At 43.9% G+C, this 21,295-nt stretch overlaps 1 protein-coding gene across 1 annotated transcript in view; it reads left to right on the forward strand.

Moving 5' to 3' along the window:
• Nucleotides 1-21,295, forward strand: part of LOC134910921 (CD109 antigen-like) — a 195,467-nt gene that overhangs the window by 121,578 nt on the left and 52,594 nt on the right. The window contains exons 24-25 of the mRNA XM_063919309.1: nt 3,396-3,477; nt 20,396-20,627. Coding sequence (XP_063775379.1) covers nt 3,396-3,477; nt 20,396-20,627 — 314 coding nt within the window. The remainder of the gene's footprint in view (nt 1-3,395; nt 3,478-20,395; nt 20,628-21,295) is intronic.

Below are 21,295 nucleotides of genomic sequence, written 5' to 3' on the forward strand. Positions count from 1 at the left end.
AAGGTGCGAGCTCGAAGGGAGTATCTTCACAAACTAGGGTGCGATTTTCTGACTGACAAACCCAACGCGTTTCGTCTTATCGACTTCATCAGGGGTAACGCATATAGGAAAAAGGCTAATTCACTCTCGATGGATTTATATGGCAAAACGTAACCTCAAATGGGAATTAATACAGTCTCCTTTATCAGGATTTAATAGATGGAATTCCTATATTCAGGCTCCTAGCCAGAGTGGTAATTCTTTTTGGATATAGAAATCTTAAAACTAATTAAGCGTGGTTCCTTAAAGGCCGTCTAGGAAATACTCTTGATTATAGTCCGTTGGAAATGCTGACAACTGTATGCCGGCATTTTTACAAACTAAAGTATGGTCTCCAGTTCTTATAATCAAGGTTATTATTGGTTCAAATGTTGACTCACATGAAATTCAAAACTCAAATAGCTGGTCTGACAATCACAGGAATATAAAAGATGTGACTTCCCCAAATAGATCTCAAGGAACAAATCCTGGAGGAAATTTTGGCTGTATCTGGAAGTCACAGAGTCTATAATCAAGAGTATTTCCTAGACGGCCTTTAAGGAACCACGCTTAATTAGTTTTAAGATTTCTATATCCAAAAAGAATTACCACTCTGGCTAGGAGCCTGAATATAGGAATTCCATCTATTAAATCCTGATAAAGGAGACTGTATTAATTCCCATTTGAGGTTACGTTTTGCCATATAAATCCATCGAGAGTGAATTAGCCTTTTTCCTATATGCGTTACCCCTGATGAAGTCGATAAGACGAAACGCGTTGGTTTTGTCAGTCAGAAAATCGCACCCTAGTTTGTGAAGATACTCCCTTCGAGCTCGCACCTTGAAAAAGGTGAGGGAGTATCTAGAATCCATCTTACAAACATGTTGGTTGTGGCTGTGTTTTATTGATACAATTTTATATTGTGTATAAAAATCATATGTTATTAAAATAATCTTTTATTAATTGCCCTTTGGCCTCTTGTTTGGGTGACTTTTTGGTGAGGGGTGTCTGTTACAGGTCCCCAGATCTACATATCCTCCAGTCCACATTTTCTGATGAAATAAACGCTGGAAGAATTGTGTAATTACATTACATCACTAGCGCACTTGGGAATCTGTGTTTTTCTATATATATATATATATATATATATATATATAAAACACTCTTATTAGCAGAACCTCTCAATAGACCTCCTGTTAGTAAGGGTACCACAATGAGAAATACATTATAACATTAAAGGGGGGTTATTTATTGCTAGATTGTAGAGCAATCTGTAACTAAAATTGTTTTATAGATAAATTCTTTACCACTCAGAAATCTTGCCCTTTGGGCTACCAATTAATACTGATTTTAAAATTCAATATACATTTATTCACACTAGAAGCATTCCAGTCGTAAAAAGAATGTACATCCACATTAAACTCTACATGGGAGAAAGGTTCTACATCCATATTAAACTCTACATGGGAGAAAGTAAAAACCTCTTATAATAGGTGTGGCAAACGTATCACTCACACACACACACACACACACACACACACACACACACACACACACACACACACACACACACAAAATAATGATCACAAATACCATGGTAGAGAAATCTCAGCACTGTCATATGGTATATCTTGAAAATTCTGAAATATCCTGACATATAACAGATATTTAAAGGTTGGGTAACCAATGGAATGTATGGGGGACATGTACTAAGCAGTGATAAAAGTGGAGAAGTGAGCCAGTAGAGAAGTTGACAATGGCAACCAATCAGCTGCTCTGTATACTTTTATAGTATGCAAATTGTAAATGTTATATAAATGCTGATTGGTTGACTTGGGCAATTTATCCACTGCTTAGTACATGTCCCCCTAAATTCCTTCCTACTCCTAATGCATGATCGGCAACACCCAAGAGACAACCCAGGGAGAAAGAGAAACAGCCTACAGTATGTATCATAGTCAACCTGAGCGAGTTACTAAGGCAGTTTAATTTTGATAAATAGTATTTCATAGAGAGGAGGGGACTCTTGGTATATCAAGTCTATGCATAGGTTTGCCATAATCCCTTTAATCTGGGACACTTATGATTTACACAGGTTCTGTGGATAGCTAAATTCAAGCCTGCATTTCACCTGGTTTTAATCAGCCACAGAACCTGTATAAATCATAGGTTTCCCGAATTAAAGGGACATTATGGCAACCCTAGCTACAGTATGTATACACAATACTCAGATTACCCAATGATTTATGTTAGAGGAAGCATTTGATCCCACATGCTCTTCCCCTGGCTATGCCATTGCAAATAGTGTTTTAGTAATCTCTACATCTCAGAATCAAGCAACATGGTGTAAGTTTGAATGGATCTTGGCTACAAGTATTACCAAGTAAAGTAATATTTCTTTTATGTAAATCTTGGTATATATTTGACATTTGTAAATTGTGTTGCTCTCTGGTTGTTATCTATATTGTTCATTAATTCATAGTTGTGAGACAAACTTATCAAACTTCACCTACAGTATGTTTCTAGATGATAGCATTACATAAAACTGATAGCATACCTCCCAACATGGTCCTCTCCAGGAGGGACACAATGCTCTGCTTCTGGATTTTTCTCTTAATTTATGATTGCCGGCACCTGTGTTGTACAGGTTCATGGATAAGAAAGGTGTTTCACTACAGGTGATGGCAATCATACAGTAAGAAGGAAGTCCAGGAGCAGAGCATTCTGTCCCACCTGGAGAGGGTCATGTTGGGAGGTATGTGATAGGTATATTTATTAATAATCAGCTCTAAATAAGAATCTGTATCAATGCTAATGCAGCAATATACTCTGCATTTCTGCTGGACTCCTTTTGGAGCATTGGCAAAATTCCCCGTTGATCTGCGAGGCCTATTTCCGTGCCGGAAGCTTAAAGCTGCTGGCTAAGACTTAAAATAAAATGTGCCCATTAGTTTAACCTAGTGGAGATCCAGCAAACCTCTCCAGCTTGGCTGTCATCCGGTGCCTTATATAGGTATAGCTTTTAATTGCTTCATAAATTACAATATTGACTGTCCCCATAGTGATCTGTGGGGACGGTGGTAAGCAGTGCTAAATAAATGAGCATCAAAAAATATCTGCTATCTCCCATGCTAACATTTTGATAAATTGATTCAGTGTCACACATATCTGGATACACACAACTAACTATGCAGTTTCCCTACAAAATTGTCCTAGTTTTTTGAGTCTTGCATATAAGTACACAAAGTAATTTGTCCAAGGGTACAAGACGCTGACAGTGGGTTTTCAGCAAGTCTCCTATTCTCACTGTTATAGTATATGTTATTATCCTTAGCTGGCAAGCTACTCCTTTTCCTTTTTTATTGTTATAAATATAGGGTACCAAAATGAATTAAATTACAGAAGATATGATGGCTCCTTTAGTGCTTTTGGGAACAGTGATAATTATGGAAGTACATGGTAAGCAATTCAATATACATGTTTCCATGTAATGGTTAGAGGAATATCATTTTGTTTGCAACCTCGTTAATTTTTGTATCACACATAAAAAGGTAAGAAAAAGGAGCGGCTTCTATAATGTAAAAAGCTTATTTTATTAGAACCATTGCATTTCAAAATGAACTTGTAATAAACTTTGCAATCAACCACCACTTATCCCCACATAAAGTGACTGTATACCAGAGACTCTGATAAGTCAGTCCATCTCTGTAAATTCATGTTGGGATAATGGAAACCTCTGTGCAATGGCGATCAAAGGACTTGTTCCTAAGCCACACCCTCAGCGCATTTCATAACTATTAAACTTCAAATCTGTCCAGTAAAGGAATGTACTGCTTGCACTGTGTGCATAATTACTCCAAGAGAGCAGTGACAGCATATTAATGGTATCTGACCTGACTATGGACCCTATTCAGCATGGATTACAGATTCCACTAAAAAGCAGAATCAGCAATCCCTTCTGTAGCATGCTGGTAGCCGCCGAGTGTAGGGCAAGGCTGCCAGCATACTAACTCTGACGCGCATCTGCGATCACAATACGATTGCTATGCGATCACATTCGGATTGCGGATACATCAATTGTGGATGACCCTCTGCAGCTGCAGCTAGGCTGTGTATGCAGGCAATCGGCTGCCATTTTTCTCAACAGAGAGGCTGTGTGGAACATCACGCAGATGCCCTGAAAACGGTCCGACCCCGCCCCGTTGATGCTGCCTCGACCCCGCAACACTGTTTGCGTTTTTTGTTAACTGCATACCATTGTGAATAACCCCCTATATACAGAATGATTCTCTGCTTTTATATTAAATGCTCAAATTCAATGCTCAAGTAATACAATGAAAAGAATTCAAACATTTTGTACAGGAAAAAAAGGCAAATATACTGTAAAATCTGAAACACTTTTTCAACATTTCTTTCTCAAAAAGGACCAAACACACTAGACGAGCCGCTACCGCCGCAGATATTGGCAGCAGCACGGACCCGGCAGGGTGCCAGCATACACACTTGCCGATGCCAGTGGGGAAGGGAGCGACGGTGGGGAGGGGGGTTGGGTGCAGTGCCAGATTAAGGTCCACACGGGCTTGGACCTGAAATTTACAAAGGGTCTATTATGTGGGGACGCCGAGGGTGTGACTAGTATTGTGGAGGGGCATGACCATTAGCACCCATTACTACACTCACAGCAGCACCCATTACTATACTCACACAACTGCACCTGTTGCTACACTCACACCGCGGAATCCATTACTACACTCATACAACAGAACCCGTTACTACACTCACGCAACAACATCCATTACTACACACACACACACACACACACACACACACACACACACACACACAACAGCACCCCTAGTACACTCACACGGCAGCACCCCTTCCTAAACACACACAGCAGCACCCATTGCTACACACACCGCAGCACTCATTAACTACCCTCACCTAGCACTCAAAAGCCATTCATTGATCAATTTCAACATCCCAGTGCCCACTAACACATTCACCTCCCCACACCACTACATATACAAACACACAGTGCACACACATAAAGTACACACACCACCACATATACACACACAGCACACACTAGACACACATAAAGTACACACACACACACACACACACACACACACACACACACACACACACACACACACCACCACATATACACAAACAGTACACACTATACACATATAAATTATACATTCCCCCACTACCACATATACACACTCAGTACACACACACATAAAGTACACACAAACACACACACCACTACATATATACACACAATACAAACTAAGCACACATAATGTACACACACACACACACACACACACACACACACACACACACACACACACACACACACACACACACACACACCATCACCACCACCACATACACATACACACAGTACACATTACATCCACATACATAAAGTACACACAAACAACCCATCCACAACATATACACACAAACACAGTTTACTTTTAAAATCTGGTATAATCCAATTTATTTATTAGGATATAAAGCATAAAAAATATATATATATTATTTACAGTTTATATGATTTATATAATGCTGATGGTCCTAACACTGGTATACAAAGACAGTACAATACATGACAAAAACCAAGAAACATTTAAATATTTAAAATTCCATTTGAATAATGCAGTGGCAAGAAGGAATATTTTTGCTGTCCTATTTGATTGTAGAAAAATCTGAATATAGGTAGATACGCCTTATGCGGTTTACTCTCCCTTCAGCGCTTTTGTACCTCTACAAACAGGTAAAAACAGGGGAGGAAATGTATTCCTTAGGAAAAATTGGAGAAAAATCACTGTTTTCCCCTATCAAATAGGACAGCAGAAATATTCCTTCTTGCCACTGCATTATTCAAATGTCATTTTAAATGTTTTAATGTTTCTTGTTTTTTGTCATGTATTGTACTGTCTATGTATACCGGTATTAGGACCATCAGCATTATCTAAACCATATAAACTGTAAATAAATATTGAGTTTTTATGCTTTATATCCTAATAAATTGGATTATACAAGAATATAAAAGTAAAGCAATTGATATTATTTGTTTAGGAGTGAACGTTGGGAGTTATATACGCTAAGTCACAGGTTCTCAAACTTGGTCCTCAGGACCCCACACAGTGCATGTTTTGCTGGTAACCCAGCAAGTGCACAGGTGTATTAATTACTCACTGGCACATTTTAAAAGGTCCACAGGTGGAGTTAATTATTTCACTTGCGATTCTGTGAGGAGACCTGCAAAACATGCACTGTGTGGGGTCCTGAGGACCGAGTTTGAGAACCTGTGCGCTAAGCATCCAGTCTCTGAGGGCTAGTGAAACCCCTTCCCTCCTCAGCTGCTTCTCATATAACAAATAGGTGTTAGCGCAGCCCTCCCGAACATAGCATATACACATAGACCCTCATCACCACACACACACACACACACACACACACACACACTACACACTACACACATAAAAAACACACACACTCACACCACACACAAACTGTATACACACATTAATCAAGAAGCCATCATTGCACTTGGTAGGCTTCCTGCAGCAGCTCCCCGTGCAGTCTAGGGGGGCAGAGCTTGGGCCTGTGAGTGACAGCAGGACCTCGGAGAAGTAGAATCTGGAGAGGGAGGGGCAGCCAGCACACTGTCTGCACGGCACCATAACATCTCAGGTGAGAGTGCTCAAGCCGGAGGAGGGAACATGGGAGAGAGGAGGTCGCTGACAGTCTGTGACAGGAAAAAGTTTTTTCCTGTCAATGCTGTCAGTTTGCTCTGGGCCTATTTTCAATGGGGGGCCTGGAGCTGCAGCTCCATCTGCCCCATTGTTAATCCGGCTCTGGGAGGGGGGCAGCGGGGGGAATGATGCCCATGCTGCAGGTGCAGCATAGCTGTCGTTAACGAGGACCTCCCTCGTCTGTACATGTTCAGATGAGGGAGGTGGTCATTAACGATGTGCGGGAGCGCGCATTGTTAACGACATTGAGTGTACACACTAGATAAGATTGTAAAAGATCTCGCTCAGAATGGCCCTTCTGAGCGATATCTATTATTTTCTCGTCTAGTGTGTATGGACCTTTACTTTTGCATAATCAGTGCAGCAGACGATAGAAGATGTTGATGAGCTACATGAGAAACAAACAATTCTCACACATTGCCAGAGCATACAGATTAATTGTAAACTGTTTCTAATAGTAACAAAAAAAACAGGATACTATAGGACCACTGTATTTGTTAGATCCAGCTGGAGAAGCAAATGTGATTCAGGCCATTACAAGGGACACTTATAGTGTCCTACAATAGATTACAATGCAAATAGTCTTGGATGCAAATCATATCTAACCACAGCTTGATTTCAGATACTTTTGGTTCTGAAACTTTTTAATACATATGTTTTAAACTTGTTAGTAACAATTTTTTTAGTTTAAAAGTAATGCAAAAAAAAAAAAAAAATGAGTGTCATCCACCATATGATTTACTCCCATCACTATAACACTAGGGAGCTGATACAGAGTTGGCCACAAATGAACCCTAAAATACAGATGAAAATTGAGCATAGTGATTTCACATAAGATACACTACGATAACTGGTGTACTACTCACCATGCATCAGGTCCCATGTGACCATGTGATATGGATTATCTAAGTCTGTCTACAGTACTTCAACTTAAGAACACTCCCCGGACACCAAGGCTAGATAATTCATGCTGGAAGTGTTCAAAGGTAGAATTACTGTGTTCTGTTACCAGTAATATAATTAAATGGACACGCTGCTCATAGTAACCAATGCTTCTGCCTATCATTTTATAGAATGTACTTGATAAATGATAACTACAAGCTGATTGGCTGTTAAGGGTAATATCTTCACTAGGCCACTTCTCCACTCTTTAAAAGTTATGATACATTTATCCTGCAGTGTGGTTAAAGTGGAAGTATGGAAGGAGATACAGTAGTTGATGTTAAATAAGATTATTTTGTTCTATTTGAGTCTTCCAAACATACAGTATTCACCAAAATAACTAAAATTAAGTGCAGGGAAAACACATATGTAGATATAAGGAGCATCAGAGCAGCTACATATCTTTATCATTGATTCTTAAATTAGAAGTCACCAACTGTTACGTTAATATTCACAGAAATATGGGGGCGTGGCCTGACAGCCATACTGAGCGGACGTAGGGGGAAAGAGCTCCTGGTTCACCACGATTTTCTGCCCATTTGCAGAGATCTGATTGCCACCCTGAGCCCCTGGTGATGCTACCTCAGCTACCCTGCACCTCTGTATACCGGGGTGGAGATTGCGAAGCCGGAGAGGGGTCTTGAACCCTCCTTGCAGGTTGCGGCCTCCCTCCGTCCATAAGCCGGGACCTACATTTAGGAAGAGCTGTCGTGGACCCGCTGTGTGTCTGGGGACGGATCCCTGCTGCTAAGGGTGCTTCCCCACCTGCCCGCCGACCTGTGTGTGCTATCTTACCATGGTCCTTGGCCAGTGAGGAAACGCCGTTGCATCGCCCAGAGGACCCGCTCCCGCTTGCTCATGACTGGCCGTGCGCGCCGGAAGAGGGTCCCGCTGGTTATAGCGCCTGCCTGGGACTTTGAGCCCCAGTGGGTGCAGGGACATGCACTGTCTCCTGCAGAAGGGCTTATGTGTCCCCACACTGTGCTCTCTGTTGTTGTGCCCGGGTGGGGGCCTCATGCCCCTATTAGCCTAGGAAGTGAGCACATGCTGCCACAGTCACCTCCACTCCCTGAGGGCTGTAAAGACATTGGAGCCCACAGTGTGGGCAGTTATTCACTTGGCTGGGGCTGCAGGGAACCTCACCCCTACCCTGTGAAGTGTACCTAAGCTCGGCAGGGATTGCTAGAGTGGATTTATCACACACATAGGTTCTAAAGTCTTGTTCTTTATCATCACTCCCTATATTCCATTGGGATAATAATATTGCCTATACAGGAGCTCCATCTTCTGTTCACTCGGAGGTACTACCACAGCAATAAAGTCTCCAGTGTGCTGATTCATCATTATATATATTGCATTCCATGTGATGTCTGCCAGATCATGAATATTACTTGATTCTACAGGGGGGAAAGTGATGAGTGTCACCTATGCCACGAAACCGCAAGCTTCTTCTGTTTATTAAATGCATGTAAGTGTTTCTTATGGATGGCCCTATGACGAGGCGACGTGCAAACAAGACTCCTGCGGCAACCCCTGTCAAGTCTTCATCATCTGCTGCTTTCCAAAATCTCTTTGGAGTCCTTGCAACCACCAATAGTGTCTCAATGGCGTCTTCTCCTTCAGCTCTGGTATCTGAAGATTCAGAGAGAGACCCAGCCTCCTTCTCCTCCACAGTGTTCTCAAAGGGGGAATTCTGAGATTTCTGAAGTATTAAACCACCTACGTTCCATTCCTACTATGCAGGACTTGCAACAGGATTTGCAGTCGCTTCAACAGAGAATTCAGGAAGCCATTAAGATACTTATGGACTCCATGCAGTCAGATTTAACTCACGTTGGCAATCGAGTGGTAACACTGGAAGATCATGCTGAACAAGTAGATTCTAAACTAAGTGAGGTTGACCAAGTGATTGATATACAATCTCGTTTACTGCTTGATATTCAGATGAGATTAGATGACATGGACAACAGAGGCCGTCGGAATAATCTGAGAGTGAGGGGTGTTCCGGAGGATATCCCACAAGGGAATATAATTGATGTTCTCACGAAAATCTTCAATGAGCTACTGAAGTCATATCCTAATGAGGAGATTGAGTTTGACCATGCCCATAGGCCCTTACGTTCCAAGGGTCAACCTTCGGATTGACCAAGGGACATTATCTGCCGGCTACACTACTTTACAATCAAGGAGAACATTCTACAACATGAACGCCGTGCTCAGGAAATTGATTTTAATGGCAACTCCATCCAAATATTCCAGGACCTCTCCTGGCATACTCTGAAACAACTACGTTTATTGTGCCCACTTATGGAGGAACTCCGCAAGAAGAATTTGAAATTCCGCTGGGGGTATCCCCGTAGTATTCAGGTCACAGTTGATGGACTTACCCATATGGTTTATAAGCCAGAGGATGTCCAGAAGTTTGGTTCCTCTCTGGGTCTACCTTCAATTGAGTTGGCGAATTGGATGGACCTTCCCTTGCTGCCAACGACATCCCCACCCAGAAGGGAAAGGTGGCAGACCTCTCATTCCTCCAGGAGATGGAGGTGCAGTTCTCGGGCATCGGAGGGTGCCGCAGTTCCTTGATTAGTATTATGTGTTTGTATTCTTCCCTTGTAGATTGGTCTACCCCTTGAGTTGGCGGGTGTCTCATCATGTCCCCCTGTTCCACATGGAGCAGTTGGGGAGGCCATCTCCACACTCTTCAAGGGTCCTTGCTACTATTTTTTAAGTATTAGACAGTTTATTGGTTTAGAGCATTTTATGTCCTTCCCCCCGCCATATAGTAACCTGTTCCTCTGTACAAGTGGTTAATGTTCTGCTACGGCCAGTAATAACCATTGTCTTTTACAGGAGAGTCCTGCGTTTTGTGATTATTCCATTTATCTCCAATCTCTGTCTAATGGCTAAACTTAAGCTTTTGTCGAATAATGTTAAGGGTCTCAACATTCCTGATAAACGTTCTCGCCTATTACACACCCTACATATGAACAAGATTGATATTGCTTTCCTACAGGAGATTCATTTTAAAAGGGGTTCTGCTCCTTGTTTGTTATCCCGATATTTCAGGACAGGCTACTTCAATTATTTCACAGGTGCCAAAGCCAGAGGGATAGCTATTTTATTTGCAAAACATTTTCGTCTATCCAACGTACAAGAAGTTCCTATTGGCGATGGTAGAGGCCTCCTAGTGAAGGTGACTATCGGGTCTCAACGTTGTCCTTTGTTAATTTGCATATGCCCAATCGGGGTCAGACTCGATTCCTCCGCAGGGCTTTAGATTCAATAGAATCCCATATTGAAGGGAGTCTGATTGTGGGGGGTGACTTTAACTGGGCCTTAGAACCACTTCTGGACACTTCTACGAGTTCACCATGATACTCTTTTAAGGAGACTAGGCAATTTAGAATAGAATGATTGATTTTACATGAATTTCAACTTGTGGATTCATGGAGGCTGTTGTACCCTTCAGAGAGGGACTATACCTCCCCTTACCCACACACACACACAACACGTACTCGCGTATAGATTATTTCTGCATTGGACAATCCTGTTTGCCTACATTGTTGGAAGCAACATTTGGTCAGATCAAAGGATCAGTTCATGTCCCCATTTCTTTAACTTTACGTGTGGACCCTCTAGGACCTCGTCAGTGGCATTGGAGATTCAATAAGCAACTCTTATAGATCCTCATTGTAAAGCCCAGCTTCTTTGGGTTTATTGGCTATTATATTGCCTCTAACGTGACTGACGATGTCTCGCCGATGACTATCTGGGAAGCTCATAAATGCGCTATCAGAGGATGTTGTATCCAGTTAGGTGCTTACCTTAAGAAACAGAAAATGTAATGTAGGGATGCCCTCATGTCAAAAATAAAGTCATTAGAAATAGCACATAAGAGCTCAGGGGACTCAGACATTTTTATACAACTTTAGGCAGCCAGAACGTCCTTGAATTCTCTGTTGAGTGAGGGGGCGAAGAGAGCGTTTAGGTAATGCATGTCACAACTGAGGGCCTGAGCTGACGGGAGGCAGCCTCAGTTGTAGGGGCTGAGATGTACCGGAACCTGGGAGGTTGTATCAGACCCCTGGACATGTAAGTAACATGAATAATAACTGCCCGAAGGCGTGACCACGACAACTTGGATAAAAGTCAATGATGTTTATTATGACAACTCCGCAACACAGCAGCAGTAAAAGAAAACGTAAAAGTCAGCAAAGAATAAATACAGTTCCTGGGTACTACAGGATGGCAGGAGCCACAGGGCACTGGTAGTGTGAGATAGTTCTTATGATCTTCTAGATGGAAAGTCCTTACCAGGCCCGACTGTAGCAATGGAGATAACCCAGGATTGTGCCAGCTGGTGTTCCAGGAAAAGCTTGGTTGCTGAAGATAAAACAGCTGCTGTGGATACTGGCTGGAACCAGACTGTTGTTAGCACGGAGTGGATACTGGCTGGAACCAGTTAAATAATAAATGAACTTGGGAGCGATGAAATATGAACTGAAATGTAGAACTTGAGAGCGGAGAAATAATAATACCGGTGGAGAGTGGTAAAGTGTAGAAAGGACACCGGCCCTTTAAGGGAAGCTGTACTCTGCTGGAAGCTGAGCTGGAAGCAGGTAATGTTGTAGCTGGAAACAGATGAATCCACAATGGATTGGAGAGTCAGGCTACACCGCAGGTGGAATGCTGGTGCGGGTCTCTATGGTGGAAGTCTTGAGACAGGAGCTGGAACCTGGAAGACAATCACAGGAGAGAGACAAACAGGAACTAGGTTTGACAACCAAAGCACTGACGCCTTCCTTGCTCAGGCACAGTGTATTTATACCTGCAGCAAGGAAGGGATTGGCTAGGCAATTATGCAGATTATCAATACTGAGAACAGATTGGTGGAAATGATCAGCTGACAGAATCCAAGATGGCTGCGCCCATGCAGACACTTGGAGGGAAGTTTGGTTTGTAATCCATGTGGTAATGAAAACAGTAATGGCGGCGCCGGCCACCGGAGACAGGAGGCGCCAGGCTGACAGATGCACATCCAACCACGCGGACACAGCGGAGGCCGCGGCTGACGTAATCGCCACTCAGACACTCTGCATGCAGAAGTTCAGGGACGGCAGCGGAGGCCGCGGGAGACGCCATGCCAGGTGTAATATGGCGTTTACTGTGACAGCGTCCCAGAGTGACAGGAGAGGATACAGGAATGTACACATCAGGATAACAGATGGGATCCGGTCCTGGAGCGCTGAGCCAGCCTTAGGAGGCATTTGATGGGTAAGAAATGGCGTCCAGATACCCGGATCGTGACAGCACCCCCCCCCTTTAGGAGTGGCCCCAGGACACTTCTTTGGCTTTTGAGGAAACTTGGAATGGAATCTCCGGACCAAGGCAGGAGCATGGACATCAGAAGCATTGGTCCATGAACGTTCCTCAGGACCATAACCCTTCCAGTCAATAAGATATTGTAGTTGACCGTAACGGTGACGTGAGTCCAGGATCTTGGCCACTTCATACTCAACGCCTCGTTGAGTTTGGACTTTCGCAGTTGGAGGAAGTGAGGAATGAAACTGATTCAAGATCAGCGGTTTCAACAGGGAAACATGGAATGTCCTGGGTATTTTTAAGAAGGGAGGCAACTGGAGTCTGTAAGCAACAGGATTGATGACTTGTTCAATCTTGAAAGGACCGATATAGCGAGGTGCAAACTTCATACTGGGAACTCTTAACCTCAAATTCTTCGTGGATAACCATACCCGATCACCCACCTTGAGAGCAGGAACTGCTCGACGCTTCTTATCCGCAAACTTCTTGTACCTGAACGATGCCTTGAGCAGAGCTGATCGTACGCTCTTCCAGATATTGGCAAACTGATGCAAGGTGATATCCACTGCGGGGACAGAAGTTGCTGGAAGCGGTTGGAACTCAGGGACTTTAGGGTGGAATCCAAAGTTAGTGAAGAATGGTGTTGAAGCAGATGAAGAATGATACTGGTTGTTATGACAGAACTCGGCCCAGGGAAGTAATTGAACTCAGTCATCTTGAGAGGAGGACACATAGATGCGGAGGAAGGCCTCCAAGTCCTGATTCACCCTCTCGGTTTGACCATTGGTCTGAGGATGGTAAGCCGTGGAAAACTTTAGCTTGACTTGGAGGACTTGACATAAACTTCGCCAGAATTTGGCTGTGAATTGAACTCCTCGATCTGAGATAATTTCTTCAGGAAGACCGTGGAGTCGGAAGATCTCTTGTATGAATACTTGAGCCAACTTGGAAGCTGACGGAAGACCGGTGAGAGGAATGAAGTGTGCCATCTTGGTGAACCGGTCAACTACCACCCAGATGGTATTGAACTTGTTGCACATGGGTAAGTCTGTAATGAAATCCATCGACAAGTGGGTCCATGGTCGACGGGGAACGGATAGTGGAACCAGTTGCCCCGCAGGCGACTGGCGGGATACTTTATGTTGGGCACACTTTGGGCAAGATGCAATAAACTCCAAGACGTCCTTTTTCAGAGTTGGCCACCAATAGGACCTAGAGATAAACTCCAGGGTTTTTTGGATACCTGTATGTCCGGCAAAACGGGAAGCATGGGCCCAATGCATGAGCTTCTTCCTTAGCATCGGCTTCACAAAACTTTTCCCTGATGGGGGCGTAGAGTCCATCCCTACCGTGGAGAATGCCAACGGATTTATAATAGGATGCTTGTCTGAAGACTCTGACTCATTTTCTTGCTCCCATGAGCGGGAAAGGGCATCAGCCTTGCGATTCTGAGAGCCCGGACAGAACTGGAGTTTAAAGTCGAACCTGGAAAAGAAAAGTGCCCATCTGGCCTGACGAGGGTTGAGACATTGTGCGCCCTTCAGGTATAAAAGGTTCTTGTGGTCTGTAAGTATGGTGATTGAATGAGAAGCTCCCTCCAACAGGTACCTCCACTCTTCTAGAGCGAGCTTGATGGCTAGCAACTCCTGGTCGCCAATGGCATAGTTGCGCTCAGCTGGGGAGAACTTCCGGGAGAAGAAACTGCAAGGGTGTAAATGGCCATCTTTAGCCCTCTGAGATAACACCGCTCCTACTCCAACGGAGGAGGCATCCACCTCTAAGATGAAAGGAGAGTCGATGTCAGGCTGTTTCAGAACAGGCGCAGAGATGAACCTTTGTTTTAAAAGATGAAATGCTTGCATGGCTTCTTCAGACCACTTGGACGGGTTAGCACCCTTCTTAGTGAAAGCAGTAATAGGCGCCACAATGGTGGAAAAGTCTCGTATAAACTTTCGGTAATAGTTGGCGAACCCTAAGAACCTCTGGACCCCTTTGAGGGTTAAGGGTACCGGCCAATTTTGGATTGCTTGTAGTTTCTCAGGATCCATCTCTAGTCCGGAACCGGACACAATGTACCCTAGAAACGGAATGGACTTGACTTCAAAGACGCATTTTTCTAATTTGCAATAGAGATGATTGACACGGAGACGGGACAGAACCTCTTTAACCCAAAAACGATGTTCCTCTAAATCATTGGCAAAAATGAGGATATCGTCTAGATAGACCACGACATGACGGTATAGAATGTCTCTGAAGATCTCGTTGACAAAATGCTGGAAGACAGCTGGAGCATTGCTCAATCCGAAGGGCATGACGAGGTACTCATAATGTCCGTCACGGGTGTTAAAGGCGGTCTTCCACTCGTCACCCTCACGGATCCGGATGAGATTGTATGCACCTCGCAAGTCCAGCTTTGTAAAGATGGTAGCTCCGCTAACTCTGTCAAAGAGCTCAGTAATCAGGGGTAAAGGATAACGGTTCTTGATGGTAATGTCGTTCAAACCTCTGTAGTCGATGCACGGCCGCAGACCACCATCTTTCTTTTTTACAAAAAAGAAGCCTGCGCCGGCTGGAGAAGAAGAAGGTCGAATGAACCCCTTTGCTAGGTTCTCTTTAATATATTCCTCCATAGAATGCGTCTCAGGCAGAGACAACGGATAAGTTCGGCCTCGAGGTGGAACCTTCCCTGGAACGAGATCAATCGGACAGTCCCATTCTCTATGAGGAGGAAGGATATCAGCAGAAGCTTTACTGAACACATCCGTGAAATCTTGATATGGAGGAGGTGGAACATCAGACGACCTGGGGGAGGAAGAACAGACAGGCAATACTTTAAACAAACATGTCTCAGCACAGGAGGAACCCCATGCCAGGATTTGCGTAGTCGTCCAATCAATTGTAGGATTGTGAAGACGGAGCCATGGAAGGCCCAGGACCACAGGATGTGTGGCTCTTGGAATCACTAAAAGTGAAATAAGTTCGGAATGAAGAACTCCCACTCTCAGACGAACTGGTAGAGTCCTAAAAGAAATAACTGCATCAAAAATTTTGCTGCCATCCACGGCAGTTAAAGAAATGGACGAAGGAAGTCTCTCGGTGGGTAGGGACCACCGTTTAACATAGGCTTCGGTAATAAAGTTCCCAGCTGCTCCGGAATCAAGGAGGGCAAAGACGTTCCGATAACGTTGAGCAACTTGAAGCGAGACTGGGAGATTACAATCTTGAGGAGATGGAGAGGAGATCATTACTCCTAGCCGGCCCTCTCCTTGGCGAGCTAGGATTTGGAGTTTCCCGGACGTTTGGGACAGGCATTAATGGTGTGAGACGGAGCTGCACAATAGAGACAGAGAAACTCGGAGAGACGTCTTCGGCGCTCAGCAGGAGTTAAACGGGAACGGCCAAGTTGCATGGGCTCATCTTTAGATGGTGACAGTTGACGAGGAGGAGGAGCAGAAGATTTTGGAGCAGATGATCCTCCACGCTCAGTTGCTCTCTCTCTGAAACGTAAATCAACTTTCGTGCAGAGTGAGATTAGCTCATCTAACTTAGAAGGTAAGTCTCTGGTAGCTAACTCATCTTTAATACGCTCAGATAAGCCATGCCAGAATGCAGCATACAGGGCCTCGTCGTTCCATGCCAGTTCGGATGCCAGGATCTGGAACTGTATCAGATATTGTCCTACAGTACGTGACCCCTGGCGTAAACGGAGAATCTCGGATGAAGCTGAGGTTACCCGGCCTGGCTCGTCGAAGATGCGCCTGAATGTTGACACGAAGGCAGTGTAGAAAGATAGCAGGGTGTCGGACCTCTCCCATAACGGTGATGCCCAATCAAGGGCTGAGCCACTGAGAAGAGAAATAATGTAGGCAATTTTTGTACGGTCACTGGGAAAATTGCCAGGTTGTAGCTCAAACTGAATCTCACACTGGTTGAGAAATCCCCTGCAGAATCTTGGAGATCCGTCAAATTTTGCTGGCGTTGGAAGATGAAGACGTGGAGCAGAAATGGGTAAGGTGGGTGGGGTTATAGCTGGAGTCACTGTGGTTGACGCACCAGACGCGCCTGATCCACGGAGAGTTGTCTGAATCCCATCCAGCCGAGTAGAGAGATCCTGGAGACAGCGGATGATGTGGCCCTGTGCAGCCTCCTGATGTTCTAGTCGGGCTGCCAGTTCTTGCATCGGCCTGGCCGCTTGATCCTGGTCTCCGGCTGGATTCATTAGGTCAGTGCTTACTGTCACAACTGAGGGCCTGAGCTGACGGGAGGCAGCCTCAGTTGTAGGGGCTGAGATGTACCGGAACCTGGGAGGTTGTATCAGACCCCTGGACATGTAAGTAACATGAATAATAACTGCCCGAAGGCGTGACCACGACAACTTGGATAAAAGTCAATGATGTTTATTATGACAACTCCGCAACACAGCAGCAGTAAAAGAAAACGTAAAAGTCAGCAAAGAATAAATACAGTTCCTGGGTACTACAGGATGGCAGGAGCCACAGGGCACTGGTAGTGTGAGATAGTTCTTATGATCTTCTAGATGGAAAGTCCTTACCAGGCCCGACTGTAGCAATGGAGATAACCCAGGATTGTGCCAGCTGGTGTTCCAGGAAAAGCTGGGTTGCTGAAGATAAAACAGCTGCTGTGGATACTGGCTGGAACCAGACTGTTGTTAGCACGGAGTGGATACTGGCTGGAACCAGTTAAATAATAAATGAACTTGGGAGCGATGAAATATGAACTGAAATGTAGAACTTGAGAGCGGAGAAATAATAATACCGGTGGAGAGTGGTAAAGTGTAGAAAGGACACCGGCCCTTTAAGGGAAGCTGTACTCTGCTGGAAGCTGAGCTGGAAGCAGGTAATGTTGTAGCTGGAAACAGATGAATCCACAATGGATTGGAGAGTCAGGCTACACCGCAGGTGGAATGCTGGTGCGGGTCTCTATGGTGGAAGTCTTGAGACAGGAGCTGGAACCTGGAAGACAATCACAGGAGAGAGACAAACAGGAACTAGGTTTGACAACCAAAGCACTGACGCCTTCCTTGCTCAGGCACAGTGTATTTATACCTGCAGCAAGGAAGGGATTGGCTAGGCAATTATGCAGATTATCAATACTGAGAACAGATTGGTGGAAATGATCAGCTGACAGAATCCAAGATGGCTGCGCCCATGCAGACACTTGGAGGGAAGTTTGGTTTGTAATCCATGTGGTAATGAAAACAGTAATGGCGGCGCCGGCCACCGGAGACAGGAGGCGCCAGGCTGACAGATGCACATCCAACCACGCGGACACAGCGGAGGCCGCGGCTGACGTAATCGCCACTCAGACACTCTGCATGCAGAAGTTCAGGGACGGCAGCGGAGGCCGCGGGAGACGCCATGCCAGGGGTAATATGGCGTTTACTGTGACAGCGTCCCAGAGTGACAGGAGAGGATACAGGAATGTACACATCAGGATAACAGATGGGATCCGGTCCTGGAGCGCTGAGCCAGCCTTAGGAGGCATCTGATGGGTAAGAAATGGCGTCCAGATACCCGGATCGTGACAATGCAGACATACTTATTTTCGGTGAGGTAATAAGCCCGGGAAGATGTTGGCGAGGGCCCTCCAAGCACAGCGATCCCTTACGTATATCCAGAAGATGAAGGATGCCTCAGGTCTGGTACGTACCACGGATGGGGATATCGCCACCATCCTCCATGACTACTACTCGGAATTGTATAACCTTACCCAGGCCCGCTATTCTGAATGTCTCATATAGCTGATATTCAGATTTATTTGGAGGATATTGATTTCCCGTCACTTCCCGATGAGGTGTCACAGGCTTTAGATTCCCCATTTACTGAAGATGAATTAAAAGACGCCATTCAGGCGTCTCCTAACGGGAAAAGCCCAGACCCTGATGGCTTTCCGATAGCCTATTACAGATCTTTTCAAGAGAAATTACTCCCATTGTTATTGCAAGCTTTTCAAAGCTGTTTGAAAAAGGGACAGAATAGTCCCGATACACGTTGGATTTGCCCTGCTGTGCCTTTCTTCACCACTGATGGACACTTTTGATTGCTGAAGGACACACAGACGACTAGCGGGAATTAAATCATAGGAGCCATAGCAGAGTATTTCCCGGGGTACTCTGCTTGAATCAACACCTGCGGCTCCCACCATATCAACCGGTATGATCTTCTTCCTGCCACCTATGTGACTTGACTTCATGATCCTATTTTGATGCAATATTTTTACTCATATGTTATTATATGTTCTTTTATTAAATCTGATTTTACTATATTTGTACTGACAAGTATTATTTTCGCCTGACACCTAGCAATAGATAGTCACAGGATTTAGCGCCCAAAAGGGAGAGTTAACAGTTTCTCACTATGTGGGATTGGTGTCAATGCTTGGACTTCTATGTGACAATGGATGAAATCCACTTTTCGACGCCCGAGAAGCGCGGCACATTTGTAGCTACCTGGCATTATTGTATGGAGTTTAAATCGACTCCTCCTATAGTGCCTTGGCACCTGTGGACCATTCTTGAACTAACTTGCCGTTTCATGTATTGGGTGTGGATACAATCTGCATTGACATATCTAGCTCTTAGATCGTTACCTACCTCTCTTTTTTATTAGAAAGTTCTATCTGAAGCTATAATATTTTTGTCAACCGGATAACTGCCCCTCCTCTCTCTTTTATTCTTTCTTTACTTCCCCCTTCCAACTCTTTCGTTTCATCCTTCCCTTTTTTCCTAAATGCACAATGCTACTGTTGTCTTTTTCTTTTTTAATTTCCTTTTGATGCCTTATATAGTTGGCTTATTTTTAATTACAATGTTTGATTAATATATTTTTTCTTGTCATTCCATATTTGCATTAAAATAACACCAAGATTTTGTATGTGAATGATTCGTTTTCCTTTTGATTGTGCCCGATGTAAGCCTTTTTTTGTATTTGTGTATTTTATATGTTCTGTAAGGCTTGTATTCTACATACATTGTTTGTATTCTCCTTACGGATTTAATAATGAAATTGAAAATAAAGAATTTATTTAAAAAATATATATATTCACAGGAATGTCTAGGTATATTTTTGTCTAACAACTTTAGTTTTCCAGTGTGCTTCCATCAAATATGGTTAAGTATTCATTTGGTAATGAATCCTTAATATATGTTTTTATCACGACTATAATCATACTAAATATTTATAGTGTGCAGACTGCATTCCCAAACCCAATACGTTACTGATACAGGAAAATTAACACTGGTATTTCATTTTATGTCTTGTGACTTATGTGCATCTTGTCATGTTGAGTTATAAAACCAATCAATTTGTTTGCAGGCTTTCAGCATTCGTGTTTAGATGTTTCCTCCAGGCTCGGCCATTTATATACATAAATCCAGATGTTTTAAATGGGACAGTGGAATGGTTGGTGCAGTACCAGGATATGAACACCGGGGTATTCTCTGAGCCTGGGCGTGTTATTCACACAGAACTCCAGGGAGGTCTGAACGGCCCCGTTACCCTGACTGCTTATATACTGACCTCACTGCTAGAGGATGAATATTACAGAGTAAGTACATAAACACTCACATGTTTTGGCTGTTAAAGCATACAAGATTATAAAGTTTCCAACACTAAATATATATATATATATATATATATATATATATATAGATCAAAGAGTAAAGCAGGCGGCACTCGGCAGTCTGGAATCCGTTAATTCTTTATTAGCAACAAGCCAACATGTTTCGGAACTTCCTCCGTCCTCAGGGCAGTAATACTGCCCTGAGGACGGAGGAAGCTCCGAAACATGTTGGCTTGTTGCTAATAAAGAATTAACGGATTCCAGACTGCCGAGTGCCGCCTGCTTTACTCTTTGATCTGCACATCGGGATACAAGTCCCACAAGGAGGGCACCGCAGCACAGCTCTATCATTGTCCCTGAGTGCCGGACATCACTTTGTTCTTTATATATATATATATATATATATATATATATATATACATGCTAGCTGAATACCCGTGCTTTGCTATGGAATGAGGATGGTAAATTAGAATTATAGTTGTTCGTTAATTTACGTTGGTTGGAGATCTAGTATATAGACATATCTTGCTTCCCTGACCCACTTTGTGTAGTGGCCGGACCCCTTTTTGGTCCCTCAAGGGACCCTGCTCTTCCCACTATACAACTCTCAGTCTGTAGCTTCTTGCTGCCTCCATTCCCCTCTTCACATCATC

Source organism: Pseudophryne corroboree, chromosome 4 (genome assembly GCF_028390025.1).
Source record: "Pseudophryne corroboree isolate aPseCor3 chromosome 4, aPseCor3.hap2, whole genome shotgun sequence".
NCBI lineage: Eukaryota > Metazoa > Chordata > Amphibia > Anura > Myobatrachidae > Pseudophryne > Pseudophryne corroboree.